General features: G+C 36.2%; 1 protein-coding gene across 2 annotated transcripts in view; it reads right to left on the reverse strand.

Moving 5' to 3' along the window:
- The window catches only part of FCHO2 (FCH and mu domain containing endocytic adaptor 2), an 84,434-nt gene that overhangs the window by 35,927 nt on the left and 24,404 nt on the right, over positions 1-24,103 (reverse strand). For both annotated transcript variants that reach the window (XM_071581526.1, XM_071581525.1), the window contains exons 9-11: positions 8,950-8,994; positions 7,194-7,266; positions 4,392-4,416 (exon numbers count right to left, since the gene is read on the reverse strand). In XM_071581526.1, coding sequence (XP_071437627.1) covers positions 4,392-4,416; positions 7,194-7,266; positions 8,950-8,994 — 143 coding nt within the window. The remainder of the gene's footprint in view (positions 1-4,391; positions 4,417-7,193; positions 7,267-8,949; positions 8,995-24,103) is intronic.

A 24,103-nucleotide genomic window follows, 5' to 3' on the forward strand; every position in this document is an offset into this window, starting at 1 on the left:
AAGAATGAAAGAGAGAAAGAGAGGGAGAAAGAGAGGGAGAAAGAGAGGGAGAAAGAGAGGGAGAAAGAGAGGGAGAAAGAGAGGGAGAAAGAGAGGGAGAAAGAGAGGGAGAAAGAGAGGGAGAAAGAGAGGGAGAAAGAGAGGGAGAAAGAGAGGGAGAAAGAGAGGGAGAAAGAGAGGGAGAAAGAGAGGGAGAAAGAGAGGGAGAAAGAGAGGGAGAAAGAGAGGGAGAAAGAGAGGGAGAAAGAGAGGGAGAAAGAGAGGGAGAAAGAGAGGGAGAAAGAGAGGGAGAAAGAGAGGGAGAAAGAGAGGGAGAAAGAGAGGGAGAAAGAGAGGGAGAAAGAGAGGGAGAAAGAGAGGGAGAAAGAGAGGGAGAAAGAGAGGGAGAAAGAGAGGGAGAAAGAGAGGGAGAAAGAGAGGGAGAAAGAGAGGGAGAAAGAGAGGGAGAAAGAGAGGGAGAAAGAGAGGGAGAAAGAGAGGGAGAAAGAGAGGGAGAAAGAGAGGGAGAAAGAGAGGGAGAAAGAGAGGGAGAAAGAGAGGGAGAAAGAGAGGGAGAAAGAGAGGGAGAAAGAGAGGGAGAAAGAGAGGGAGAAAGAGAGGGAGAAAGAGAGGGAGAAAGAGAGGGAGAAAGAGAGGGAGAAAGAGAGGGAGAAAGAGAGGGAGAAAGAGAGGGAGAAAGAGAGGGAGAAAGAGAGGGAGAAAGAGAGGGAGAAAGAGAGGAGAAAGAGAGAAGGAGAGAGAGAGAAAGAGGAGTAGAGAAGAGAGATAGAGAGAGAGAAAGAGAGAGAGAAAGAGAGAGAGAAAGAGAGAGAGAAAGAGAGAGAGAAAGAGAGAGAGAAAGAGAGAGAGAAAGAGAGAGAGAGAGAGAGAGAGAGAGAGAGAGAGAGCGAGAGAGAGAGCGAGAGAGAGAGCGAGAGAGAGAGCGAGAGAGAGAGCGAGAGAGAGAGCGAGAGAGAGAGCGAGAGAGAGAGCGAGAGAGAGAGCGAGAGAGAGAGCGAGAGAGAGAGCGAGAGAGAGAGCGAGAGAGAGAGCGAGAGAGAGAGCGAGAGAGAGAGCGAGAGAGAGAGCGAGAGAGAGAGCGAGAGAGAGAGCGAGAGAGAGAGCGAGAGAGAGAGCGAGAGAGAAAGAAAGACAGGTATACAGAGTACCCCGTCTTGTGCTGTGCCTAGAAAGCCTTGTACTCTGCATCAATATTAGCTATTTAAAATATGCCAGAATGAAACATTGCAAAATGCAAATAAAAATATTAGGTTACACTTGTGTTCTACTTGTTAAAATTAGATGGTTCCAAATTCAACCAGTTCACAGCAGTACAAAAAGTCAGTAATTCTATATAACTGTAGTTAAGGTACACTCATAAGTAAAGAGGTTAATGAAAAGTTTTGGATGTTTGTGTTTCAGTTTCCCATGAAAAAAAGCTTTCAGCATTATGTTCTGTACATGTACATCTGTGACTCCCTTCTTAATTACTTTTGAACTTACTGGACAATTTCAAATGGATTTGACAGACAAAACAGAGAACTCAAAGATAATTACATTACTACAGTCTTCGTGAAAATAGGCAGTCAAGTAGAAGAAGGAGATTGTCAAGTATCCCAACTAAGAGAAGGGTTGCAATCTGAGTTCAGATCTTACTGGACACAAGTGGAACATTGTAAATGCTTCCCCAAATTAAAAGTTTCTTTTAGAGACCCTATCTTCCTAGAGACCATCCCTAGAGACATGGCAAACCCATGGGAAACAAGACAATTAGTTCAGCCTTTAGAAAAACTTTCTAGGCAAAAACCACATACAGAGAGAGACATCAGTTGCTATCTCTTTCCAGTGCACACACTGTTAACTTTTCAGTTTTCTTAATTATCAAGGCTTAGCAAAATGGAAGTTCCATGTGTAGACTGACATATAAAAACCCAGAAAATTTAAATCTCATGAGACACTGTCACCTAGACTTAAACTGAGACTGCTTATTGAAGTGATCAATCTTTTGAACAAGTAACAGTTCCCAGTCCACATTTGCCTTCCTACTTGTGAGGACATAAAAACTTCTTACAGCAATTACAAAAAAAATATTTACAGTGATTAACATTCTGTTAATTTACTTTTCAAAATATATAACCTGGAAGCTACAAAAATTATGAGCTTAAGCAGATGGCTTGCCAGAGATATTTGAGAACTTCTGTTTTGGGAAAAAAAAGATATTTAGGACTATCTCACTGTTTTGTTTTTTGGAAACAGAGAATAGATGTTTGAACATGCTGCATTATACATTTTGGACTGGTGAGAAGGTCATAATGGTATTGAATATACATTTTACGTTCAGAGATCCACAGTACACGTAGAACTGGTAGATAATGTATGCAAGTCAGTTCTTACTGAATCCTTAATTTTTAAAATTTTCAATATATTTACCTTAGCACCTATAATTGTAAATAACTATAGAGTGGTTTTCTCTTACATTCTTTTCATACAATCCAAATTCTTGACAAACAGACAAAAGTCACCATTTAAAATCATATATAGGCCAGAGCAGTTTTCTGTGAGAGACCCAAACTGACCAAAGCTGTAACGGGGATATCTTAACTTCAGTTTTCTGAGGTCTGGTCCTCAGTGTGTCCTATCAATCAAACACAAATTATAACTGCCTTTTTTTTTTCAATAGTAATTTTCCAAGTTCTATTTCTTGAAATATGTAACTTATTGCAAAGATCCATACAAAAGAAATTCTTGTAGAGATATTGATAGAGATGGTTATAACTATTTAGATCAAGTTTGAAAAATTAAACAGAAAGAAAATGTAAAATTCAAGAAAAATGAAAAACATTTGAGACCTTCCAGAAGAGGACTCCAACCTTAAAACATAAAGGCACTCCGGGGTGCTTGTTCATAAGGAGTGAAATGAAATCTCATGTAGTATGACTTAATATTAAGGCATTCTATCACCATATTCAAAATAATACTGTTGCTTATAAAAAGCAAGAAGGAATCATAGACCAAATTTTAAATTCTCAAAACAGTCAAAAAATATTGGGCAGGGGCAAAACCAAAGGAAAATACATCAAAAGCATCAATTTTTATTGATAGAAACTAGGAAAAATAGTTCTTATATTTTAAAACAAAATATAAATTACATCTAGACAGAATAATTAACTTAGATGACCATACAGAGCGCCCCATGCAGACAGAAAGTCAAACCAATTTATAGTTGAATTTTTTTTAACTAATTATTTTCAATAAATGTGGAGACCAAAATAAGAAAAGAAAATAAACAAGTCGAATCCAGCTGCAGTTCAATCCAGTGACTCAACCTGAACTGCCAAATGATATTACTTCCATGAAAAGCCTGATAACTGTAAGGATAATTCTAAAGTTACTTTATTTTAAATGAACCCAAGAAAAGAAATTAGCTCTAAGTCAAGATGACTGCACAGTATAAAATAACTGTCTTGATGAGGATCACAAAGCTGTTCTTATATATATCGTTTTGTTACGTGTCAAAACTTACTTTTCCCCATTTGGAAGAATGGTCCTACTCGATGTTTCAAATCAAGTTTCTCAAAAGAAGTTTTAATATGAGGTATTAAAACTTCTCAATAAATGAACTGAAAAAAAAGTTAATCTACAGAAAATCACTCAAATGTTTCTGCAAATGTTTCCCTACTGTTGCTATAGGGAGCTACAATATCTGTTGCACATTAATCCAAGAGAACATAAAGGTTTAAATAAAAAGATTCAATTAACAAAATAAAAAACACATTAACATACTGATTTAACTTGCAACTGTCACTTACTAGAATTTACTAAATAAAATCGTAAGACATATCACAGATCAAATTAACAAGCAATAAAAATCAGACCATTAATAAAGTGCTTCTAGAGGCACTGCATTCAAAGGCATATTTTAAAAAGTATATTCCTATGCTCTGTTGTTGCCTGTGGTAAAGCAGAACTCCATCTGTACTAGAAGGATTTCTCAAAGGAAGCAGTGGTAAGCATAAGAATTTGAGGATACGAAGTTGGGTTCACAATAAACTGAACCTTTTTCTTACTCAGAATCTATTAACCAAGGAATTTGAACTATTAGGATGAAAATTAATGTAACATACACTTGTAAAAACACCTTGCTTAAAACCTAAAATTATTAGGAAACAAAAACATAACTCAAAATGTTACAGTTCTCAGAATATACTTGAATGTTACTGACACTTGTTTGTATATACTGCAGAAGATTATGTATTGAGCAAAATTAACACCAGGTATGCTAAGAAAATACTAAATTCTCTATCAGATAAATAATGTATTTCAGGGACTGTATATAAGTTCAGCTTCATCAGACTTTAGTGCTTGATAATATTATATGCATATACATCTATTCTGAAAATAATTCTACTTACAACTGAGTCTGCATCTGGACACTCCCTATTAAAAAAAACAAAACAATTATAAAATGCACAAGTTATTTTGTTCATACAGTTACAGGTACTTGTTTTAATAATTTCAATTATTTCAAAATAGTGCATTTGACACTTTTGGCTGTCAGACTCTTGAAATTTTACTTTAATAATCCACATTCAACTGAATGAGATTTAAATAGCAGCTGACAGCTGATGCTCAAAACAGTGCAAAGGAAAAACTCAAAAGAAATGATGAAAAAGTAAACACATATTTGGGGGTGGGGGTGGGGAAACCCAATCGTGGAAAGTGAGGACTACCATGCTGTATTCTGGCTGAATATGCTTTATGATTCAGGTCTCCAGAGCTGACGTGTGCAATAAATAGACGTTACCAACCCTAATGAAATATTTCACATGTAATTGTAAAACATTTGGACAACAACCTGTTCCCAAAGAAATTAAGACTATTCTCACAGGAATTCAAAGCTTCCTCTTTTAGAATTTCATTCTTAGTTCAGATTTGTGAAGTACAGTTGAGGACAAGTACTAGAAGATGCTGAAAAAAATATCCTCCTAGTTAGCACTTTGAAAAAATATTAAAAAGGTGTCTGCAGAAAGGCAGTGATTGCACGCACATTTCTCACAAGTGTTATATTTTTCCAGTGTAATTTTTATTTCAGGAGTAGTATTTTAATACTGAATGACACTGATTCTCTCTGATGTCTTCAAAAAGCAGAACAAATTACACTTACAGAAGGTGAGAATACTTTAGTAGCAGACAAGTCCTCTCTAATTTTCATCCTGACAAATAAAGCTTTAAGTGACAGTGTAACTGAACAATAGTGTTCTTATATCATCAATCTGAACATCCTAAACATGCACTTAGAGAAAAAAGGTGGGGAAAAAAAATCAAATTCATTGCAATCCCTGAAATGTTAAATGAGTTAAACGTAAAAATACAGTTTTTATTACATTGCCTTAAAAACAGGTGCAAAAACGTGCCAACATGCAAGCATAAACATGAAATTCAGTACATCCTGTTAAGGAACTGACAGCAGGATGAAGGATCCCATCTTCTCTTTTGGCTTCAACCAAAAGAGGACATATGTGATCAAGTTTCTATTTGATTTACGCTTTATCTCCCTCTGCTGGCTAAATTTAATCCGCAGCAATAGACATATTTTGAAAGCTCTTTTGGGGCTTGAAGGGACAAAGTCTTGGACTTCTCTGGAGAGATGTGGTTTCAAAAAGTGTCTGTACTCAAACAAGACAGACTGAAGTCCAACACAAGTTGAGAAACATAAAATATGAAGCAAATGAATGAAAGTAACTATAGATAAAAACTGAAACAACCAAATCATGCAAAGCAGTGGTTAGAAAAAGAAGTGAAATTCTTGGCTACACTGTTGAGCAATATGTAACAGCATACACCATGTATGGTATTTCCCTGTGTAAAATCATTACTGGACACACCACCAGTTCAGGCTTAACTGTTTAAAAACTGTCTCGATAAACTGAAAAGCGTACCAATTATCAGAGTTTTTCTAGATGTGGAAAGCCTGCCCTACACAAACTAAACAAGATTACACACTGAAAAAAAAGACAAGAGACTAAGAGAGGACTTGACTTCTATGTGCAGAGAAGTTTCTGTTGGCAGAGTTTTATCATGTGCAGTCTCTAACAGGATCATCAGCTGAAGACGAAATCAGACAAAATACAAACCAGCAATGAGCTTTTTCAGAGAGATCATAAAAAAGTATTATTTTACATAAGCACAAAATGAATGGTATGTTATTATTTGTGATTTTTTTGTTTATTTAAAAGTTATGGATTAATGCAAGAACCTCTGTAAAAGCCTACAGCATGTGTTACATAGGAAGATGGTATCACACCATCATACTCTTTTCCTTCTGCCCTAAGAATCTTTGCATTTTTGTTGTGTGTGTAAATATAGGAATCAAATACTATTAGCACCTGCTGTTCTTAGGTCATGAATTTTTCAGCATTATATTAAAAAAATTAAGGCTAGTAAAATACTTCCAAAAAGTATGTTTAAAAAGTATGTATGCAGATGTTGCTTCTCAGAATATTTCTATATTGCTACAGTTGTCAAATTGTAAGCTGTTTTCTGTTAAATTAAATACTTTCATTGAGAAAACACACATTGAAAATGTGAAAACATACATTGAAATAAAGTGACCATAATTACTAATACAGACATTGTGATCAATCCATCTTAGAACTGTTATTCAAACTCACTTTCTGGAGAGTCTTAAGTCCTGGGAGAGAGAGCACATGCAAAGAATACGGCAAGGGGTATATTTGGGTTAGACTGATGGTCTTTGGGCAGGGACTGTGCTCATGATATACTACAAAAACATTCAAGAATGTTTCTGTCCTTCAATAGTATATACAAAAAATTTTCTCATGGAAGAATAGCTGAAAGCTTCAATTCTGCAAAAACAGGCACCCAGTGCTTTTATCATGCACAGAGCTACTGTTTCATTAGGAGTACTCATGCAAATTACACTGTATACAATGCTCAAATATAGAAGAAGAAAAACTATCTACCTATGGACAGGAAAGAGTGAAACATGAGTGGACTACTAGGAATACACTTATTTCCTTAAAATCCTTGGTTACAAAATTCATAAATAACTCTGATGTTTTCATATTCACTGCATTGCATTAAAATGCTGGTTTTTTGGTTAAACACCAGGTAATTTTTATCCCCCTGATTTTACTAGTTTTCATATAAGGCACAGCTTATATGATGTATATTTATACAGGAAATATACTTACACAGATTCAGTATCTTTTTCTTTTTTCATTATTCCTGATAAACCAAAAGGCTTCCTCTTCCGTGGTTTTATTCCTACGGAAAAAATATTTCTCATTTAAAGATCAAGAGATAAATACATATTTAGCAATGTCAAACACAGGTACATATGAATGCCAATGTTTTAAATGCTGCCTCAGATGTTATAAAAATTTAATAGTGGAGATAGGAATGGAGCCAAACTAAGGGAACATTATTCTCATTTGTTTTAAGTAACATACGCATCAACATAACAAAATAAAAATCTGGTTCACATTAATAACTTAAGTCCTTATAAAACTGATTTGCATCTCCAAGCTAGGTGTGCAGACTGTGGTTTTTGAACAGACAGTGGATGCTCTGGCAGTTCTGAGGAATGGGACTCTACTCACAGAAACTCAGCAGGAGCTATTGGTCCAGGCAACCCTGAAGAGCCAATGCACTTGGTTGAGAAACTGAATGTTGCCTTCCCCAGACACTGCAGTTCAACACCTTGCCATTATTTCTCTGCAAGTCCCTGTCTTTCCTCAAAAACAGGATCTTGCCTTTCCAGCTGATGCTGAGTTCATGATTTCCCAGTCCTGTAGCCAGCTCTAAGATTGGCTCTCAGTGGAATCATTCCTCCCCTCTGTTGTTTCTTCCCCGTTTTTAGGACTGGATACATATAGCTACAGTACTGAAAAAAGTTTACTTTCATTCCCATTTAATGTACTGAAATTAAAATATAATTAAATATTCTATCAGACTTACAGTCACATCTGCTTCTTCACAATGTTTGCTTAAGGAAATTAGACTGCCAAACAAAACAACCAAGTGCAAACATCTGATCCAGCTAGTCTATAATTTTGTTTTGATACATGATACTACACAGATCATGTTTCTGAGCAGAATGGTTGAAATAATTTGGTTTCCAACATTTAACAACTGACCATTTAAGCACTTTATTATATTCCCCTTTACAGAAATACATTACACAGCACATAAGGAATCTCTTAACTCTTAAATTTTCAGGGTTCAATAACTCAAAATTTCTCAAATCAGGTAGCTGTAGAGTCAGTCATCTATACAGAGGCACATCATTTACTCCAAGATTATTTTTAAATGTCTAATCTTTATTTTCTTTCTGTGCCTTATACAGCCCAAAAAAGTGGCAAATAGAGTGTGAGAGTAATTTCTGCGTATGGGTCCTCTCTGCTTCAGTCAAAAAAGAATTTAAGACTCAGCTGCAACCTTGGCAACTTAAAGGTTTTTATATTCTATAGTTATACCATCAACTTCTCTGTCCCACAACTAAATACATAGCTGACAGACATAAGGCAGTTCTTAACCACTTAAAACAATCCCCTAAGCAAAATAAGCTAGGCCAACAAAGAAAGACTTTGCAACCATAACACTACATTAGACTTGATTTAACTCACAGGGTAACAATGAGAAGAGCCTGGGCCATGTTTTGACATTTCTAAATTAAGTTACAAGACAGTCGTAAGTGAATTAAATCCAAACCTTGGCAAAGATAGGATCTTAGCCAAAGTACACTTGTGAGAAACACTCAAATTCTCTGACCTTTTCGCATTAGTATTATAAAGGTTTTTATAGGTCTTATAGTTACTGAAGTTTGTTTCTCAAAATGAAAACTGTTTTTCAGCCTACTGGAGCACTTCAAAGTTATACTCTTTCACACACTAAGCACCCTTTGCTTCTCAACATTCTCATGTAAATAACTATGCTATGGCAACTCACCTTCAACTACACTGGAGGTGTTACATTCTTCGAATTCAATAGGACCTTAAAGAAATTACAATGAAGATAAACATTAGGTTGAATTTCATCTGTTTTAATGATTACTAATATTTCCTGGAAATATTGAGATAATCTAATTATAAATTTAAGTGATAACTGAAAAGCACAAATATTATGCCAGTGGCCAAAGAGACTGCAAAATCATACATGTAAGGCCATAGTTTCACTCTCTCCTGCTGAAAAATTAAAATACTAGTACTCATCATGTAACTACAATTCAATTAGCTATGCTATTAGAATCACATGAAACACCTAACTGGTGTCCTTGGCTCATTCAGAATTCCACCTATAATACACTATCACAGAAAGGTTTTTAATTAATCTTTATTTTAATGAACAAGAGTTGTATAAAGAAAAATAAAAAAGGAGAAAAGTACAGCAATAGCTCTGAGACTCACACTTTTGTTAACTCTGCATTGCTAGTTCTATTATTTCCTCTACATAGCAAATTACCTACACAGTTAAAAGTGGCATGTAGAACCTTAAACACAGCAACAAAGAAAATATGTGTATATATATATATATATATATATATATATATGTAAAAATTCACTAAGACACAACAGAACAAAAAAGAGCAACGAAAACTAATTAGTTTCTGTATCTAAATAAATTCATTACATTACAGTTGACGAGTCAACTGTCACCGCAAAGTGATGTCCTGATCCTCATTCATTCCGTCTAGTCAGGTTAGGAATTTAACACAACTATGAATCATTGGAAGGAGAAAAAGTGCTGAAAAAAGTCTGATTTGCAGGGGTTATTGCTCACCTTTCTGTAATCATTTTGAGGGCGTGCACATAAGTCGCTATATAGACACTTCACAGATAAGACAGAGGGGAAAAAACACTTCTGCTGACTTTTTTCTTTAATTAAGTAATGCCCAAAGTATTGACTTGTAGTTATTGTAATTAATACTGAGTCTGCAAAATTTTCCCAGTCAGTAACAAGAGGAAAAAGAATGCTTTTAAAACTAGTAGCAAGATGAGAATGTGGACTAGAATCCATCAACAGCCCATTTATCATAATATAATTATTTGGCCTCCAAATGATGCTCTTGAAAGAAGAATATCAAAAGACAAGTCTCAAGTGGCAGTCTCAACAGCTCTTTAGATTTCAAATATTAAATAAATTCAAACACAAGACTAATTATTCAATGTAACAAGACAAGATGCAAAATCCTAACAGCTGTCTCAGTCTCTTACATATTGTAAATACATGGGCATTTTAAACTGGTAATCCAATCCCTTCTCCTCTGCTCTACACTAAATTGATAGCAAAACAAAGTCAGCATGCTACAAAAATCAGCAAAACTGTGTATCTTGCAAAACAAAAAACAGAAAAAACAAATCCAGAAAAACAGTTTTAGACAACTGAATATGTCTACTTCTCCACACTGATTTCATCAACATTTTAAGAATTTAAACTCTATTGTTCAAAGGATATTAAGCAAGAAATTCAGTAAAATGTCCTAAAATATAGAAGCTGAAGAACAAATCCATTGCTTCTTCAGCACTGCATTTCAGACAGCGTATTTTTCACCACTTTGCGAATGATTCAGTTGCTTCTTTTTCTTGCTTCTATACATACCCTCATTTGGCTAAACCAAACACAAATACCCATCACCTGGACAAAAGAAAACCTGTAAACAACTGAGACTTAAACATATTTTTAAAGGAATAAAGTACTCAAGCTTTTTCAGAATTCCATCTAAATTCCACCTTTACCCTTTCCAGCTACTACAACTGATCTCCAGACTATTATAAAACTTTTATATTAATGGTTAAAAACAACATTCAAGGTTCAAGGATAGCTGATCCTTACTTCAGATCAGTAACTTTAACTTTTACTTCTAAAACAAGGAAAAAGGAAATATTTTTGTTAACAACACATCCAAGTTCCTCTGTTTTGACCATTACACTTGTGTAAAACATTTGCTTTTGAAGATAGGCTTTTTACAGATTGATAAACTTTTTATTTGAATACACATCCTTAGTTCAGAAGTGCACAGATATCACGTGAATCGGTTAGAATTCAAAAACATCTTTTGATCCAAACTTACTTTTCCTACTTAACTCAAATTTACATAGGGCCCTTCTTGCTATGGAATCTCAGAGGTTCATGCCAGTCTGTTCACTACGCTGTCCCTAATTAATTGACAAAAAAAATTAATTTCAGCATTTTCCCCCAGTGTCTAAAGATATTTGTTGGCTTTGCAAAGTTTCTATTTAATCAGCCCCCACCAAACATGACACATGTTGCATTACTTGTTTACAGCAAGGACAAATTCATACATTTGTGTTTTTGAGTGGAGCAGAGAGTGAAATCTGTAGTAGTTTTTAAAATTTTTTTAGAGTTTTGTTCTGTAACTTCAGACCTCCCAACAGTTCTGCTTCCAATATGCCTGCCATAAAGAGTACCATTTTTTGCCTTGGCTGCAGTATTTTAAAATCAAAATAACATTACAGAAACAGACATTTTCTGTGACATTCTATAGTGAGCTACTTTAGAAAACAGGACAGCTGTGAGGAGTCTTCATAACAGCTGGAGTGTCCTGGAGACAGATGTCTTTGTGTCCAGGCAGGTAATAATACTGCAGCCCAGACAGAATTGTGTGTTGTGACCATCTTGTCCTCTCCTAAACCAGCTGCAGTCTCCTAGCCAGCCAAAAGGCCCTAGGCACACATATTACTATGGAAGCATAGCATCAGTAAGAAATTCAGATAGTTTCTTAAGAAGTTCCCCCTGCATTGCCCACTGTCCTTGTGTATATGGAAACAAAAGCATCTGCACTAGCACTGAAAAAACACAAAAACTAACAATCCAAATCCTAAAGCTTTCTTCTCTGAAGCACCATAATATCTATCTTTCTGATTCCTTAATCATTTCCTGCTACAGTTAAAAACTACCAGTGGGCTGGCATTAGTGGTGATTGCCAGACAGGTGTAGTACGAAGATGGAAGTCAAAGCATGTAAACTCAGGTAGTGGTATCACAATAATGTTTGTAACAGCTACACAGTTTTTAAGGTGCATACACTGCTTCCATGAGGCAAATTTTTTCTGAACAGCATTGTATGCAATGATTGAAGCACAGACAAAAGCTGAACACCGAGGATTTCAGCTCAAAATCTGGAAGATTAGAGTGGATAAAGCTCCTGATGTAAGTAAACAGATTACCTGTCCATTGAATGAAAAATTAAATAAAGAAAATAAAAAGAAAAGAAGGAAAGAAAGAAAAGCAGTTGCTTCACACTTGAGAAGCAGAGCTGACACTGAGGACCCACCAAAGCTGTGCCACACGATAGCCCAAGGCACTGAAAGCCCAACTAGATGCTGCCATACTGCAGTGCAGGTGACAATGCTCACACTATTGCTATTTAGCAGTACTGCAGTCAAAGCACTGAAATTTCCTTTGCTCTTTTTCTCATAACAAGACAACAATGTGAATTGAGAAGGAAGATTATTCTCAAGCATTCATATGAACACAAAAGCAAATACTAAAACTAAAGCAGTACTGTAAAAATCTAAGGCCATTTTAAGACACTTAACAGAGTAAGTAAAAAGTTATAGCTGAGATTAGTCCAATCCTTGCAAAAATCTCTAGTTTGATGTTCTGTTGCATGGACAGTTCCAGGCCCAAGATAATTTTTAAAGTCTGATCTGCCTGTTTTTACATTGATCCATATATTGGGAACTACAGCTTAAATATCTCAAATACCTCTAATATAAACTTGCATATATTTGACGCTGTGACAGGAAAAAAGAATACAGTGCATAAATGAAGGTCAGCCTTTATAACTGAAAGAGATACACATATGCAGTGCGATTTCAGTTACTTAAGAATACACACCCAGCTATCAGGATGCTAACGAGAATGTAGTATTCTACAAAGGAAGCAGGAATCAAAAATCAGCAAGTTTATCTAACTGTATGCAAACATTCTAACCAAGTATTCCCCTAAAGTATCTTCCAAGGCAAGCTGCACTGAGTTTTTGAATGCTCACAGCCTTCAACTAGTTGGGACAGAAAAAGACATGAAGGAAAGGCAAATGGATGATGGTTTCACAAATATAAGGCAGATGGCCACTATTTGACAAGACACTGAAGCAAATACATCAAGACTGGGTCAGTTCTTATGCTCTTGAAAACAAGGAAGCTTTGGTTTGCTAGAACAGAAAAGGCACAAGATAATTTGAATGAATGGATTTTTAAAATTTTAGTTAATCCCACCACTTACAGTAAGTGACACCATTATAAATTAAGCACCAGTGAGTCTGCTGCATGTCCTAGACTGGTAACTACACGTACTGTTTCTCTTGTTACAAGTGGCATGTGAGTATGTGGGCTCTCAAGCCACTAAAGGCAAATTATATGGCTAGAAATAAGGATACTGATCTTACTGAAAGACAAATGGAGAAGATATAATTGCACTGTAAATTATATTACAGTATCTCCTACACAGTTAGCCCACATCTATGGGAACAACACTTTCAGAGTATACACAGCAACTACAGACACTAGTATCTAACATCTGCTTCCTAATTTATCTACAGTGACACTAATTGTCTTGAGGAGAGTCAAAAAACAGTTACACAATCCCTCTCCATAAAATCCTAAGTATATGTTTTTCAGTCTATCTGTAAGTCTCACACAAAACCTCTGTGAGGGAGACATTCCAAGAATGGTTTGCTAAGGCCAAAACAATAAAATAATTCCTAAATAGAGAGGAAAAAAAGGTTTTACTGTCTGGATTCTTAAATAAACAAGTCAAATACAAAAGTCAACTACTATTAATAGGAAGGAAAACATAATATTATGTCATAGCCTGAAAAAGTGTCCCCAGTAAGTATATCAATGAACTGGAAAATACTGCAGAGCTAAAAAGGTAAACAAATCAAGAAGTCAACAAATCAAATAAAAACGGCTTTACATTTGCACCTGCTTTTGAAAACCATCTAATTTCTGGGGTTTGGGACAGGAAGAAATGTTATCTTACCAAAGCATATATTGGTATTAACTGCATTTAATATTCAATAACTGGAACCACTCAGACACTCAACCCCCCCAACCTCCAAACTGCCCTTCCCTGCAACCTGAGCAATCAGTTTACACAAATGCACGCACACATAAAAACATTAACACATCGTTTCAAGCAAAAGCTTTTCAAAACATCCACAAATCTGTACCTGTAGTTACAAATACAGTAACAAACCATGTTCTTGCTTTTGATAAAAACAGAAGTTTGTCTCTGAGTGTAAATCATGCATGAAAGGAGGACAATTTTTTTTTAAACTGCATATGCTTCACATGCTGCTTCAAATGGCAAAGCTTTGCGTGCCTGGCTCTGTGCCAGTTGACAGCTCAGCTGGATATCAATGCACATTCTGACCCCCCCTTGCAGTGTGTCACTTCTGAATTGTTTCCGCAGTAGAAAGTTTATTCAACCTCTCTCTCAAATTTAGTGGACTGACCATCATTCTGCTATTTAATCATAGCAAAACAGGTTATTTTTCTGACAGCACTAAAGCCAGACAGCAATTCCTAATGAACAGCTTGATACAAGTGGAATTTCGACTGTTTTAGCCTCAATTAATTCTGCTGTCAAAACAAATGACTGCTTTTAGTGTTTAGATGTCAAGCTGCATCACAAAGGTCAATTTGTATGTACACAAACATATAAGCAATCTTTTTCTTGCTATCATCTGATCGTGTGACATGTTTAGCAAAAAATTTCAAGCTTTCAAATTTAGAAGCCAGGAAATCAAAATAAATTTTCTCATAATAACTCTGTGTAACACTAACTTTCCATTTTTATTGTCTGTCCAAACTGAGAAGTGATTTTATAAAATGATAAGGAGAATTTTATTTTTCCCTGGAAAAGGACTTCTTATTTTACATTTTAAAAAGGAAGAAACAAATCCAAATTCAAGCATATCTTATTTGTAGAAATGCAGAATAAAATGAATGACTACTATCTTTGAGGTAAATAACAACTATGTCATCTATCTATCATGCTAGTACCAGACTGCCACAAGCAAATATTAGTGTATGAATTTGGTCAGCCCTTCTTTAAAAAAAACCCCACAAAAACAAACAAAAAAGCCCCCAAACCAGAAAACAAAACTGACCCATTAACAGGTCAGTCTGAGGGAAAACACAGAAATAATATTGGTAAAACCATATAGTTTAATCTAATTCTATAAATACAGTTTCACCGTAAGTCTTTGTTACATCCTCAGGATTATATATCAACCTAGCTGCCATATAGCCTCTAGAGACGCTGAAGTCTTGAACAAATCTTCCTTTAAAAAAAAATCATGTTAAGAAAAGAAAATTATAGCATGATAATAATATTCATATTTTAAAAAAAGTACAGGTTATAATAACATCAGAAATAACAACGATTATCACTAGAAACATAGGTAGCACTTCCACAGAAAGCACTTTTTTAGATGAAGAATGTAACAGAAGAGAGATCATCTACTAAACAAGCAATCAATTCTAACCCTGATTCTGTTACCAGGCTTCCAGCACTGCACCCAGTTCACTGGGTCAAAGAAAACATTATTCATCTCAGGCTTTTCTGGTACTCTGTGAATACAGCAAGTACACCATACCCAAGGGACAGTATTTCAATGTGGCTTACAGAGCAAAAACAAAGCAGGAAAGGATCATAATCTCAGTAGCCCCTAAAATAATTATTATCAATTAAGACATTCATCAACAGCAAGAAGAGACCAGATTTTTTTTTCTCTAAAATAAAAAGGTGGCAAAGATCAGTTATAAAACAGTTTTTATGGCTCTGAAAACACAGGAATTTTCAAAAGAGACAGGAAACATCTACCAAAGGCAACAGTTCCAGTTAGAGATCCAACTAGTCTGCAACAACTGAGTGTGACAACAAACACTGGAAATTTCACCTACGAACTGTGAAAGCATGAAGTTTGTGAGCAGCAAAATAATGTCTAATACATGAATCTGCAGAATGTTACACTCCCAATCCCTTTTCTCATCCTCATCTCCTTCTGCTTTTTCAACTTCACTCTGTATTTCCTTCCTGACTGCATAAACAACAGGATGTCAGTCAGACGAGGCTGGTTTTAACTACTCACAAGCTAAGTGGCTGGCCAACACATACAATACATACAACACTCGGTTGTCTGCTGGCTCTCCAAATGAGTAGCTTACATACATCAACACCACTTCAACTGGCTTTGCCTTATTTGACTTAACTAGTTTCAGTCCTTCTTCTCTCTCTACCAAAGTCCTCATTTTCACAATTGCTTTGAAACCTCTACTTCTGCATCAAACTAGATTGAAACTAGCAAAGTCTTGTGAACATTCTGGGGCTGGGGGTGGGTGGAAAAAACACTAAGAAGCAGCAGAACTGCCTAATTCTAGTCTATAAATACATGTCTCTGCCTGACTGCATGTGCATGACTGACCTGCTGAAGGGAGACCACGCAAGTATGAAGTGATGAAAGAAATGCAGAGACATACTGAAGGACTTTTCAGCTAAGATTTTAAGCACGTAAAGTTATAGCCCACATTTTTAAAGACTGCTTCAAAGAATCATATTTCTTGTAAGTCACACATTCTCTCTGCAAACTAAAAAGGGTATGATTTCTTATTGGCGTTCTGAATCTAAACCCATGGAATTGTCAGAGTTTAAGATGTTTAATGTGACCTGAAAGAGCAAAAATAGGCTAACATATTTTATAGTATCCAGAATTTTTCAGACAGAAAAGTTTTTTTTCAGCTAGGAAAAAAACCCACTTCCTATCGTACAAGAAAAATAAACCTCTAATAAATAAGCACAAAATCTCAAATCTCACCCTAAATATTAATTACACAAAAAGTTATGTTACTTTATTTAACCAAAGTACCGGCCTTATTTTATTAGCATAAAATACATTTCAGTATGTTACTTCTATTTTCAGGTGGTTTAGAACTCTTCAATATTTTTTATCATATCAGAATCTCTCCTGCATACGACTTCATTTTCTGATGACTATCACCTACTTAATATATTTTTCCCACTTAAGTGACTGAAATGGACATTGCTTTGTTTTCACAGTCACAAAAAACTGTTGCAGTGTCAGGCTGCAACTAATTTGTTTGTTTGTAGCAAGAAAATTCAAGTGGACCCAAAAGCACTTATCTTTCCGAGTATTCCAGATTATTCAAACACCAGCTTTTGCCCTGTTGCACCTGTAGACATTGTCTAAAATATTTTTATCAATGCTACTAATCTTCCACTTGCATTAAGAGACTTTCAAATAAAACCTGTGCCTCTCCAGACCACTAAAAAAAATCAATAAAACACAACCTAAAACAAGTTTGCAACTTAGATATATGTAATTGTTAAAAATTTGTGCTGACAGATGAGACTTCCTGAAGTTCACAGAAGCTTTGGCAGATCTGTTGAAGGGACACAACTTTTGCAAGTAAAAAAAAAAAGTACCCATTGAGGACAGGAATTAAGACACATTTGTTGGTACAGTTTTTAAGCTTGCAGGTCCTTATCGAAAACAGCTGCACATCACAGGACCCTTAAAGATTTTTTTAGCTGCCTCAAGCCCAGTTTCTCATAAAAATCCTCAAAGACATCCACACTTAATTTCTTCCATTAACTTCTGAAATACAGCAATGGCCTGCATTCCTTTACCAAGACTACTTTCCTGAATCCCTGGGATACTGTCAGTGCTGATAAGCTAAAGTCATTCCTCAGTCAGCCTTCTGTGTAGAATTAGTTGTGGACAGAGGCTTTAAGAAATTATGCTAGCACTTAAGGCTATTTGTGCATCTAATCACAAGTGTCAGAAGCACTAAAATATTCACAATATTTACAGAAAATATAACAAAAATAATTTATAACAAAATAAAACAAATGCTTGCTTTGTTACACTTCCTTGTGGAAAAGAAGCTCAAAGACATCCTGCAGAGCTGCTCAAAAGTCAGTATTAACTATTTTTCAGTGTTTATTTCCATCTATTTGTTGCTGTTTAGTGTCTTAGAAAAGTATTTTTGTAAGTGCTATAAACTATCATGTTATCAAACAAACCCATGGAAAAAAAATAAATGCCACACCTAGCACTGCATCAAGTCTTTCTTTCAAAGCAGAGTAATTATTCAAACACATAAAAAGTAGTAGCTTAAATCAAAGCAAGCTTCCATACTCTGCGGCCTCTGTTTTGCCTCTCAAGGTCTGGGAAAGGACTAACTTGTTTCAAAAATTTTTTAGGAGTAATAAAGCTATAGTTAACCTTCTTTTCCCACCCCAAACCCCGGTTTATCTTACTCACCTGGTACACTTCTTCACTAGATAGAAAACATGCAGTTTAACATAACACACTAACTAAATGGGAATATTAACATGGAGAGAGCACTACTGGGCATTAACAGTATGAGCACTGCTTTCCAGTTGTGGTGCAGCTCACTTTGAAAAAAACACATAAGCAGTACCTTTCATGGACATTTAGGACTAACATGCCCACATAAGCAGTTACAAAAGACCTAAAAGCATGTCATAAATTCACACCAATCTTTGTACTAACCTCTTACCACTGCCAACAGCCAACCACATGACATGTTATTCTAATCAAATAATCAATAATTCAGTTGAGTTCACTGAATGAGAAATCAGTTGAATTTAAGCCTAGGTAAAATTTGATTTTTAAATGTTTACTAAATTGAACCTTAATGCTTCATGGTTCTGATAACAGGCAGAGCTCCCAAATGTGTTCCCTCAGAACAGACATGAACCACCAGCACATTGAAAAGGATGCCAGAATACTTTTTTATGTGCTACCTTGTGAAAACTGAGTGACCTTCACACTATACAGTCCTAAGCCACTGATAAATTTGCCAACTCCAATCTATTTAATAACATTCCCAGAAAGAATTTCAAAATTATTTAAAAAATCCTGAATTCATGTCTCCACTTGACATGCATGACCTTAAACTTTTCCATGACTGGAGTTCTCAGGAGTCTTGAGACAATTTTTTCTGCATGGGCACATAAAGTAAAATAGGTTTCAACAGCTTCAAAAAGCAACAGAGCAAACATTCTTTTAATCAGTATTCTTTTAATCAGCATTACTGCTACTACCAAATTGTCAATTTTGGCATTTGGTGGAGGGAGGAAAGAGTAGGAATATCACATCTGTCCTTTTCTGAATCTTGTTTTCTGTGGAAGCACCATTTGATTAAAAATATTTATACTATTACTCCTAATATCTAAAGGACAAGGGGGACAAAAGTCAAATACTTTACTATACATGTAAGAGCCAGTGATGGCTGACCAATGGCATTTGTTGATGATAAACACGGTAAAGTATTGTTGTTACCATTTAATCCAAAGAGCTAACAGATTGCAGATACCAATTTTACAATATTTTTAAAAATGCAAACTTCTTTTAGGGCCTGTAAAAAGTTCAAATTTATTGAGTGGATAATGAAAAGAGATAAGTATTTTTATGGTCTTGTGTTCCCATATCCCAAGTTCTAGATGATTTTACTGGTCCATTTAAGAGACAACCTGCATGTGACTTTTCTTTTGACAGACTCTCTTTGATAGGTCTTCTCTGCCTACTGGTGCACTGCAGTTGCAAATCTTGTTCTAGTCTATTCAGACTGTGAAATATGGATCAATCTAGCATAAAACCAATCTTTTAAAAAAATTATAGTTAAAAACAACTCAGTGCCTCTCTCACACTAAATAATGGCACAGCATATGAAATAATTGCCATCTACAGATCATTGTTTTATTGGAGAGCTAGGGAGTGAGCAAAGATTATGGCTTTCCATTTTTTCACTCTGTATTACAATAACAATCTTCATCTCTATTAAATGGGTAAGAAAAAAAAACAAAAATAGAGGAACAGCTTACTAAATTACCAACAACCACTAGCAATGATATTATAACAAATCAGCAAAGACAAAGGCCACCTACAATGGGGTTAACAGTAGTGGTGAAGGAAGAGCAAGTGATGTCATTTACCTGCACTTGCACAAAGCATTTGACACTGCCCTGCTTGACATCCTGGTCTGTAAACTGGAGACACAAAGGTTTGACAGATGGACAATTTGATGGATAAAGAATTCGATGAACAGTTGCACTCAAAGAGTTGTCATCAACAGCTTGATGTTCACGTGGAAAGCTGTGACGAGTGGCATTCCTCAGAGGACAGTATTGGGACCAGCACTGTTTAACATGTGTCAGTGACACAGTCAGTGGGAGTACCCTCAGTTTGCTGCTGACACCAAGCTGTGTGGTGTAGTTACCACACTGGAAGGCAGGAATGCCATCCAGAGGGACATTGACAGGCCTGTGTGAACCTCATGAAGTTCAACAAGGCCAAGGGCAAGGACACAGGTCAGGGTAATCCCCAGCACAAATACAGGGTGGGCAGAGAATGAATTGAGAGCAGCCTTGGGGAAGAAAGATTTGAGTGTGTTTGTGGACAATAAGCTCAGCATGGCCCAAAAATGTGCCCTCAATGCCCAGAAGGCCAGCTGTATCTGGGCTGCATCACAAGAAGCATGGCCAACAGGTCAAGAGAGACAATTCCCACCCTCTAGTCTGCTCTCATGAGACCTTATCTCAAGCTCTGCATTCAGATCTGAGATCCTCAGCACAAGAAAGATGCTACCTTGGTGAATTGAGCCCAGAGGAGGGCCACTAAGTTCATGAGGTCTGGAGAACCTGTCCTATGAGGAGAGGCTGAGAGAGCTGGGATTGTTCAGTTTGGAGAAGATAAGACTCCAGAGAGACGTTAGAGCAGCCTTCCAGTACCTAAAGAGGGTCTCTGAATATTTTTGTGGTCCTCCTCTGTACTTGCTCCAACAGGTCCCTGTCTTTCCTGTGCTGGGGACCCCACAGCTGAATGTATTACCAAACAAGTTACACTTCTTTAAAAAGGATTCTATGTAGCAGTGGGGGGAAGATGACGGAAAATTCTTTTAACTTCAGCACACTAGTGTTTGCCATGGTTATCACATAGTGTTTAGTACAAATACCAGAGATAAATGTGACTTTGTGTTAACTCTCTAGATGTGTGACTAACTCTTGTGCCAGCTAGTGCTTCTTGATTTACCCATATCAGTAATTAATATGTACTAGTAGATGTATTTTTTGAGAAGATAGAATGTTGGAGGAAAGAAAGATAGGGGAAATACATCATGACCGACCACATATATGAAATACTCTCCAGGAGAGAAGATACTTTAGAAAATTCATAACTATAGAAGGAAAATTTGGGGAACAGGATGTTCCCAAACAACCACCAAAGACCCCATCTCACAACCAAGTAAGTCCACAAAGAGAATTAACATATATGCATGCATTCAGGAAATGTAATGAATATGTAATTGCAATGTGATGAATATGTATTAATGTCATGAATATAGCCTGGTGTGTCAAGTTGCTAGGTGTGCATTTTGGTGGGGCCATTTCCCACACACTCAGCATGCTGAATAAGGCAACATTGGCTTCCTAATGTAACAAACTGGTTGGAGAGCTTATTTCATGGTTTTCAGTAAGGGATGCAGTACTCCAGCTGGGCTCTTATGAGGGTAGAGTAGAGGTGCAGAATCCTCTCCCTAGACCTGCTTGCCACGCTGCTTTTGATGCAGCCCAGGATACAATTGGTTTTCTGAGCTGAGTGCATAGCACTGGGTCATGTACAGCCTCTCATCTACCAGCATCCCCAAGTCCTTCTCAGCAGGGCTGCTTTCCATCTGTTCCTCTCCCAGCCTGGATTCATACCAGGGGTTGCTCCAACCCAAGTGCAGCACTTTGCACTTGGTCTTGTTAAACCTCATGAGGATCACATGAGCCCACTTGTCCTGATTCCTCGGCATATTGGAGACAGTTCACGGAACACAGCAAATTTTGATCTGAAGCCTTTCATGTCCTGCCAGGTCTCTTTCTGCAGTTCAGTATTTTATACTGACCTTTTTTCAGTTAAAATTAAAGATTTGCAGCTGGATGTGTATAGTTTGGATTTTGTTGCTTTGTTCTTCCTGTTTACATTGAATGGAAGCCAGAAAAGAGGCAAACAATATACCTTTGTCAAATATTCTGTTACCAAACCCCATAAATTCTAAACTGATTTAAAAAAAACAAAACAACAAAACCAACAAATTTAGTAAGAAGTACATTATAAAGCTGACTAGATAAGTTATTTAGATAGCATTTCAAGAAAAGCTATTGAAAGAAGTTCCTGAGCGAATTAAAAAAGCATTCCTGCTTGAAAGAAATGTTATTTGTACTAGAAAAACCTAAACTCTAGATGCCCCTGCATACTCTGATTCCAGGTGACAAAAATTAGCCACCAGAGGGAGCCCACATAATCTGGTACAAAGGACATCACTGTACAGACACAATTCAGATAAGCAAAAAACTTAACTGTAAATGGTTTGTAGTCTACATAATAAAAGTCCTCCTCAGTACTTCATTTCAGATTGTCTTATTTTTAGAGATGTAAATAAAAGCAAGTGAACTTTGCTATGAAGAACTATAACTGGAACTAGAATATACTGAAATAAACTAAAATACATTGTTATGCATTACCTTTTCCGTTTGTTTGAAAGTACCCACCATCTAACTTACCGTAATAGCCTACAAATAATACAAATGAGAGAAGGTCTACATAGTCCTGGGCAATTTTAAAGTATAGCTTTCAAGCATTTAGGATTGAAATTAAAAGCAACAGTGACATCCATAAAACATGTTTTCTGCATTTGTTTTGCACACTAAGTCAGTATCATCTGCTAGACTGAAGATTTAGATTTATCTGAGGAGTCATCTCCTTCTCCCGCCTAATTAAAAAATAAATCTCACAGACTTCAAATATTTGCTGCATGACTTAAAATATCTTTCTACCATTGAAAGTTCTGAAATGCAAAAAGTGGGGTTTTAATCAAGAAAAAGCAGTTCTTAACACAGTGGATGCTTCCTTTTATTCTTAGAAGGCTGATACCTCCCTTTGTCTTCCAAGTCTTTGTAACTATCAAAGTTTTGTGATTCAAAGTTAAAATGCAGATAATAGAAGCAGTAACCAAAATCACTACCAGTCTGTGTTTCTAGTCTATGACACTTCTTGTGAATTTGTATTCTTTTGTTGCTCAATTTAACTGTGCTTTCCCTCTGCACTGACTGCTATACAAAACTGATATCAACAAAATAACACTGTAAAAGAAAATGCAAGGTGCATATTTTTACACACCGAATGTGCTATCCTTCCTTAGAATGCTTTGCTTAACCCTCTTAGAATACATTTGAAGAAGTTTTCACTTAAGCCCAGAGAAAACAGATAGGATTTGAAGAACATTGTAAAGCAACAAAAAAGTACAAAATGTGTATAACTTCACCATAATATTAAAAAGAGAAGTGTTACTTTTCTTACTGTTACTATGTTGTCCAGCAAAAGCCACACAAATAACATGGATGACTTAAAGTGTGCCATGCTCTAGGATACATTAGCAAGGGGTTTTGCAGCGCCGTAGTCAAAATCTTAAAGGCAAGATGGAGATCCCTAGCCATGACATCTCAATAACAGCTAATCAAAGAGGTCCAAACACTGAATTCTCACGTGTCTTTGTCCTGATTTCAGAACAACTGAATTTGAAACCCTGAATTTCATATATTTTCTTTCTTAATCATTACTGAAAATTGCAAAATGCACAGGAAACTTTCAAAAATTGTTCCATATACAATCTTGCCTCAGCCCACTCAGGTATGAGCATTAGTGGACCACAAAAAACACGACAATGTTATGTTAAAAACACCTCACAGACATATTGCAAGATACCTAGTAATCATACATAATTTTTCATGATCTACTCTGGTATCTACATTTTTTTCTTGGAAAAACAAATCCCGTGTGTGTCTATACTAGCTGACAGAGATGCTAGTCAGGACTCAGTGCTGAAGAATACAGTATTACTAATTCCTGTATTCACACACTAGTGGCTGTGTATTCATGCCCAAATATCAAAGTGACAGAAGATATGCAGTACTGTGAGCCTCCCTTATTATGTCAGTCCAGGAAAGTCTTACATACCACACCCTAGAAGTCCCTTCAGAAA

This window comes from Pithys albifrons, chromosome Z (assembly GCF_047495875.1).
Source record: "Pithys albifrons albifrons isolate INPA30051 chromosome Z, PitAlb_v1, whole genome shotgun sequence".
Classification (NCBI taxonomy): Eukaryota; Metazoa; Chordata; class Aves; order Passeriformes; family Thamnophilidae; genus Pithys; species Pithys albifrons.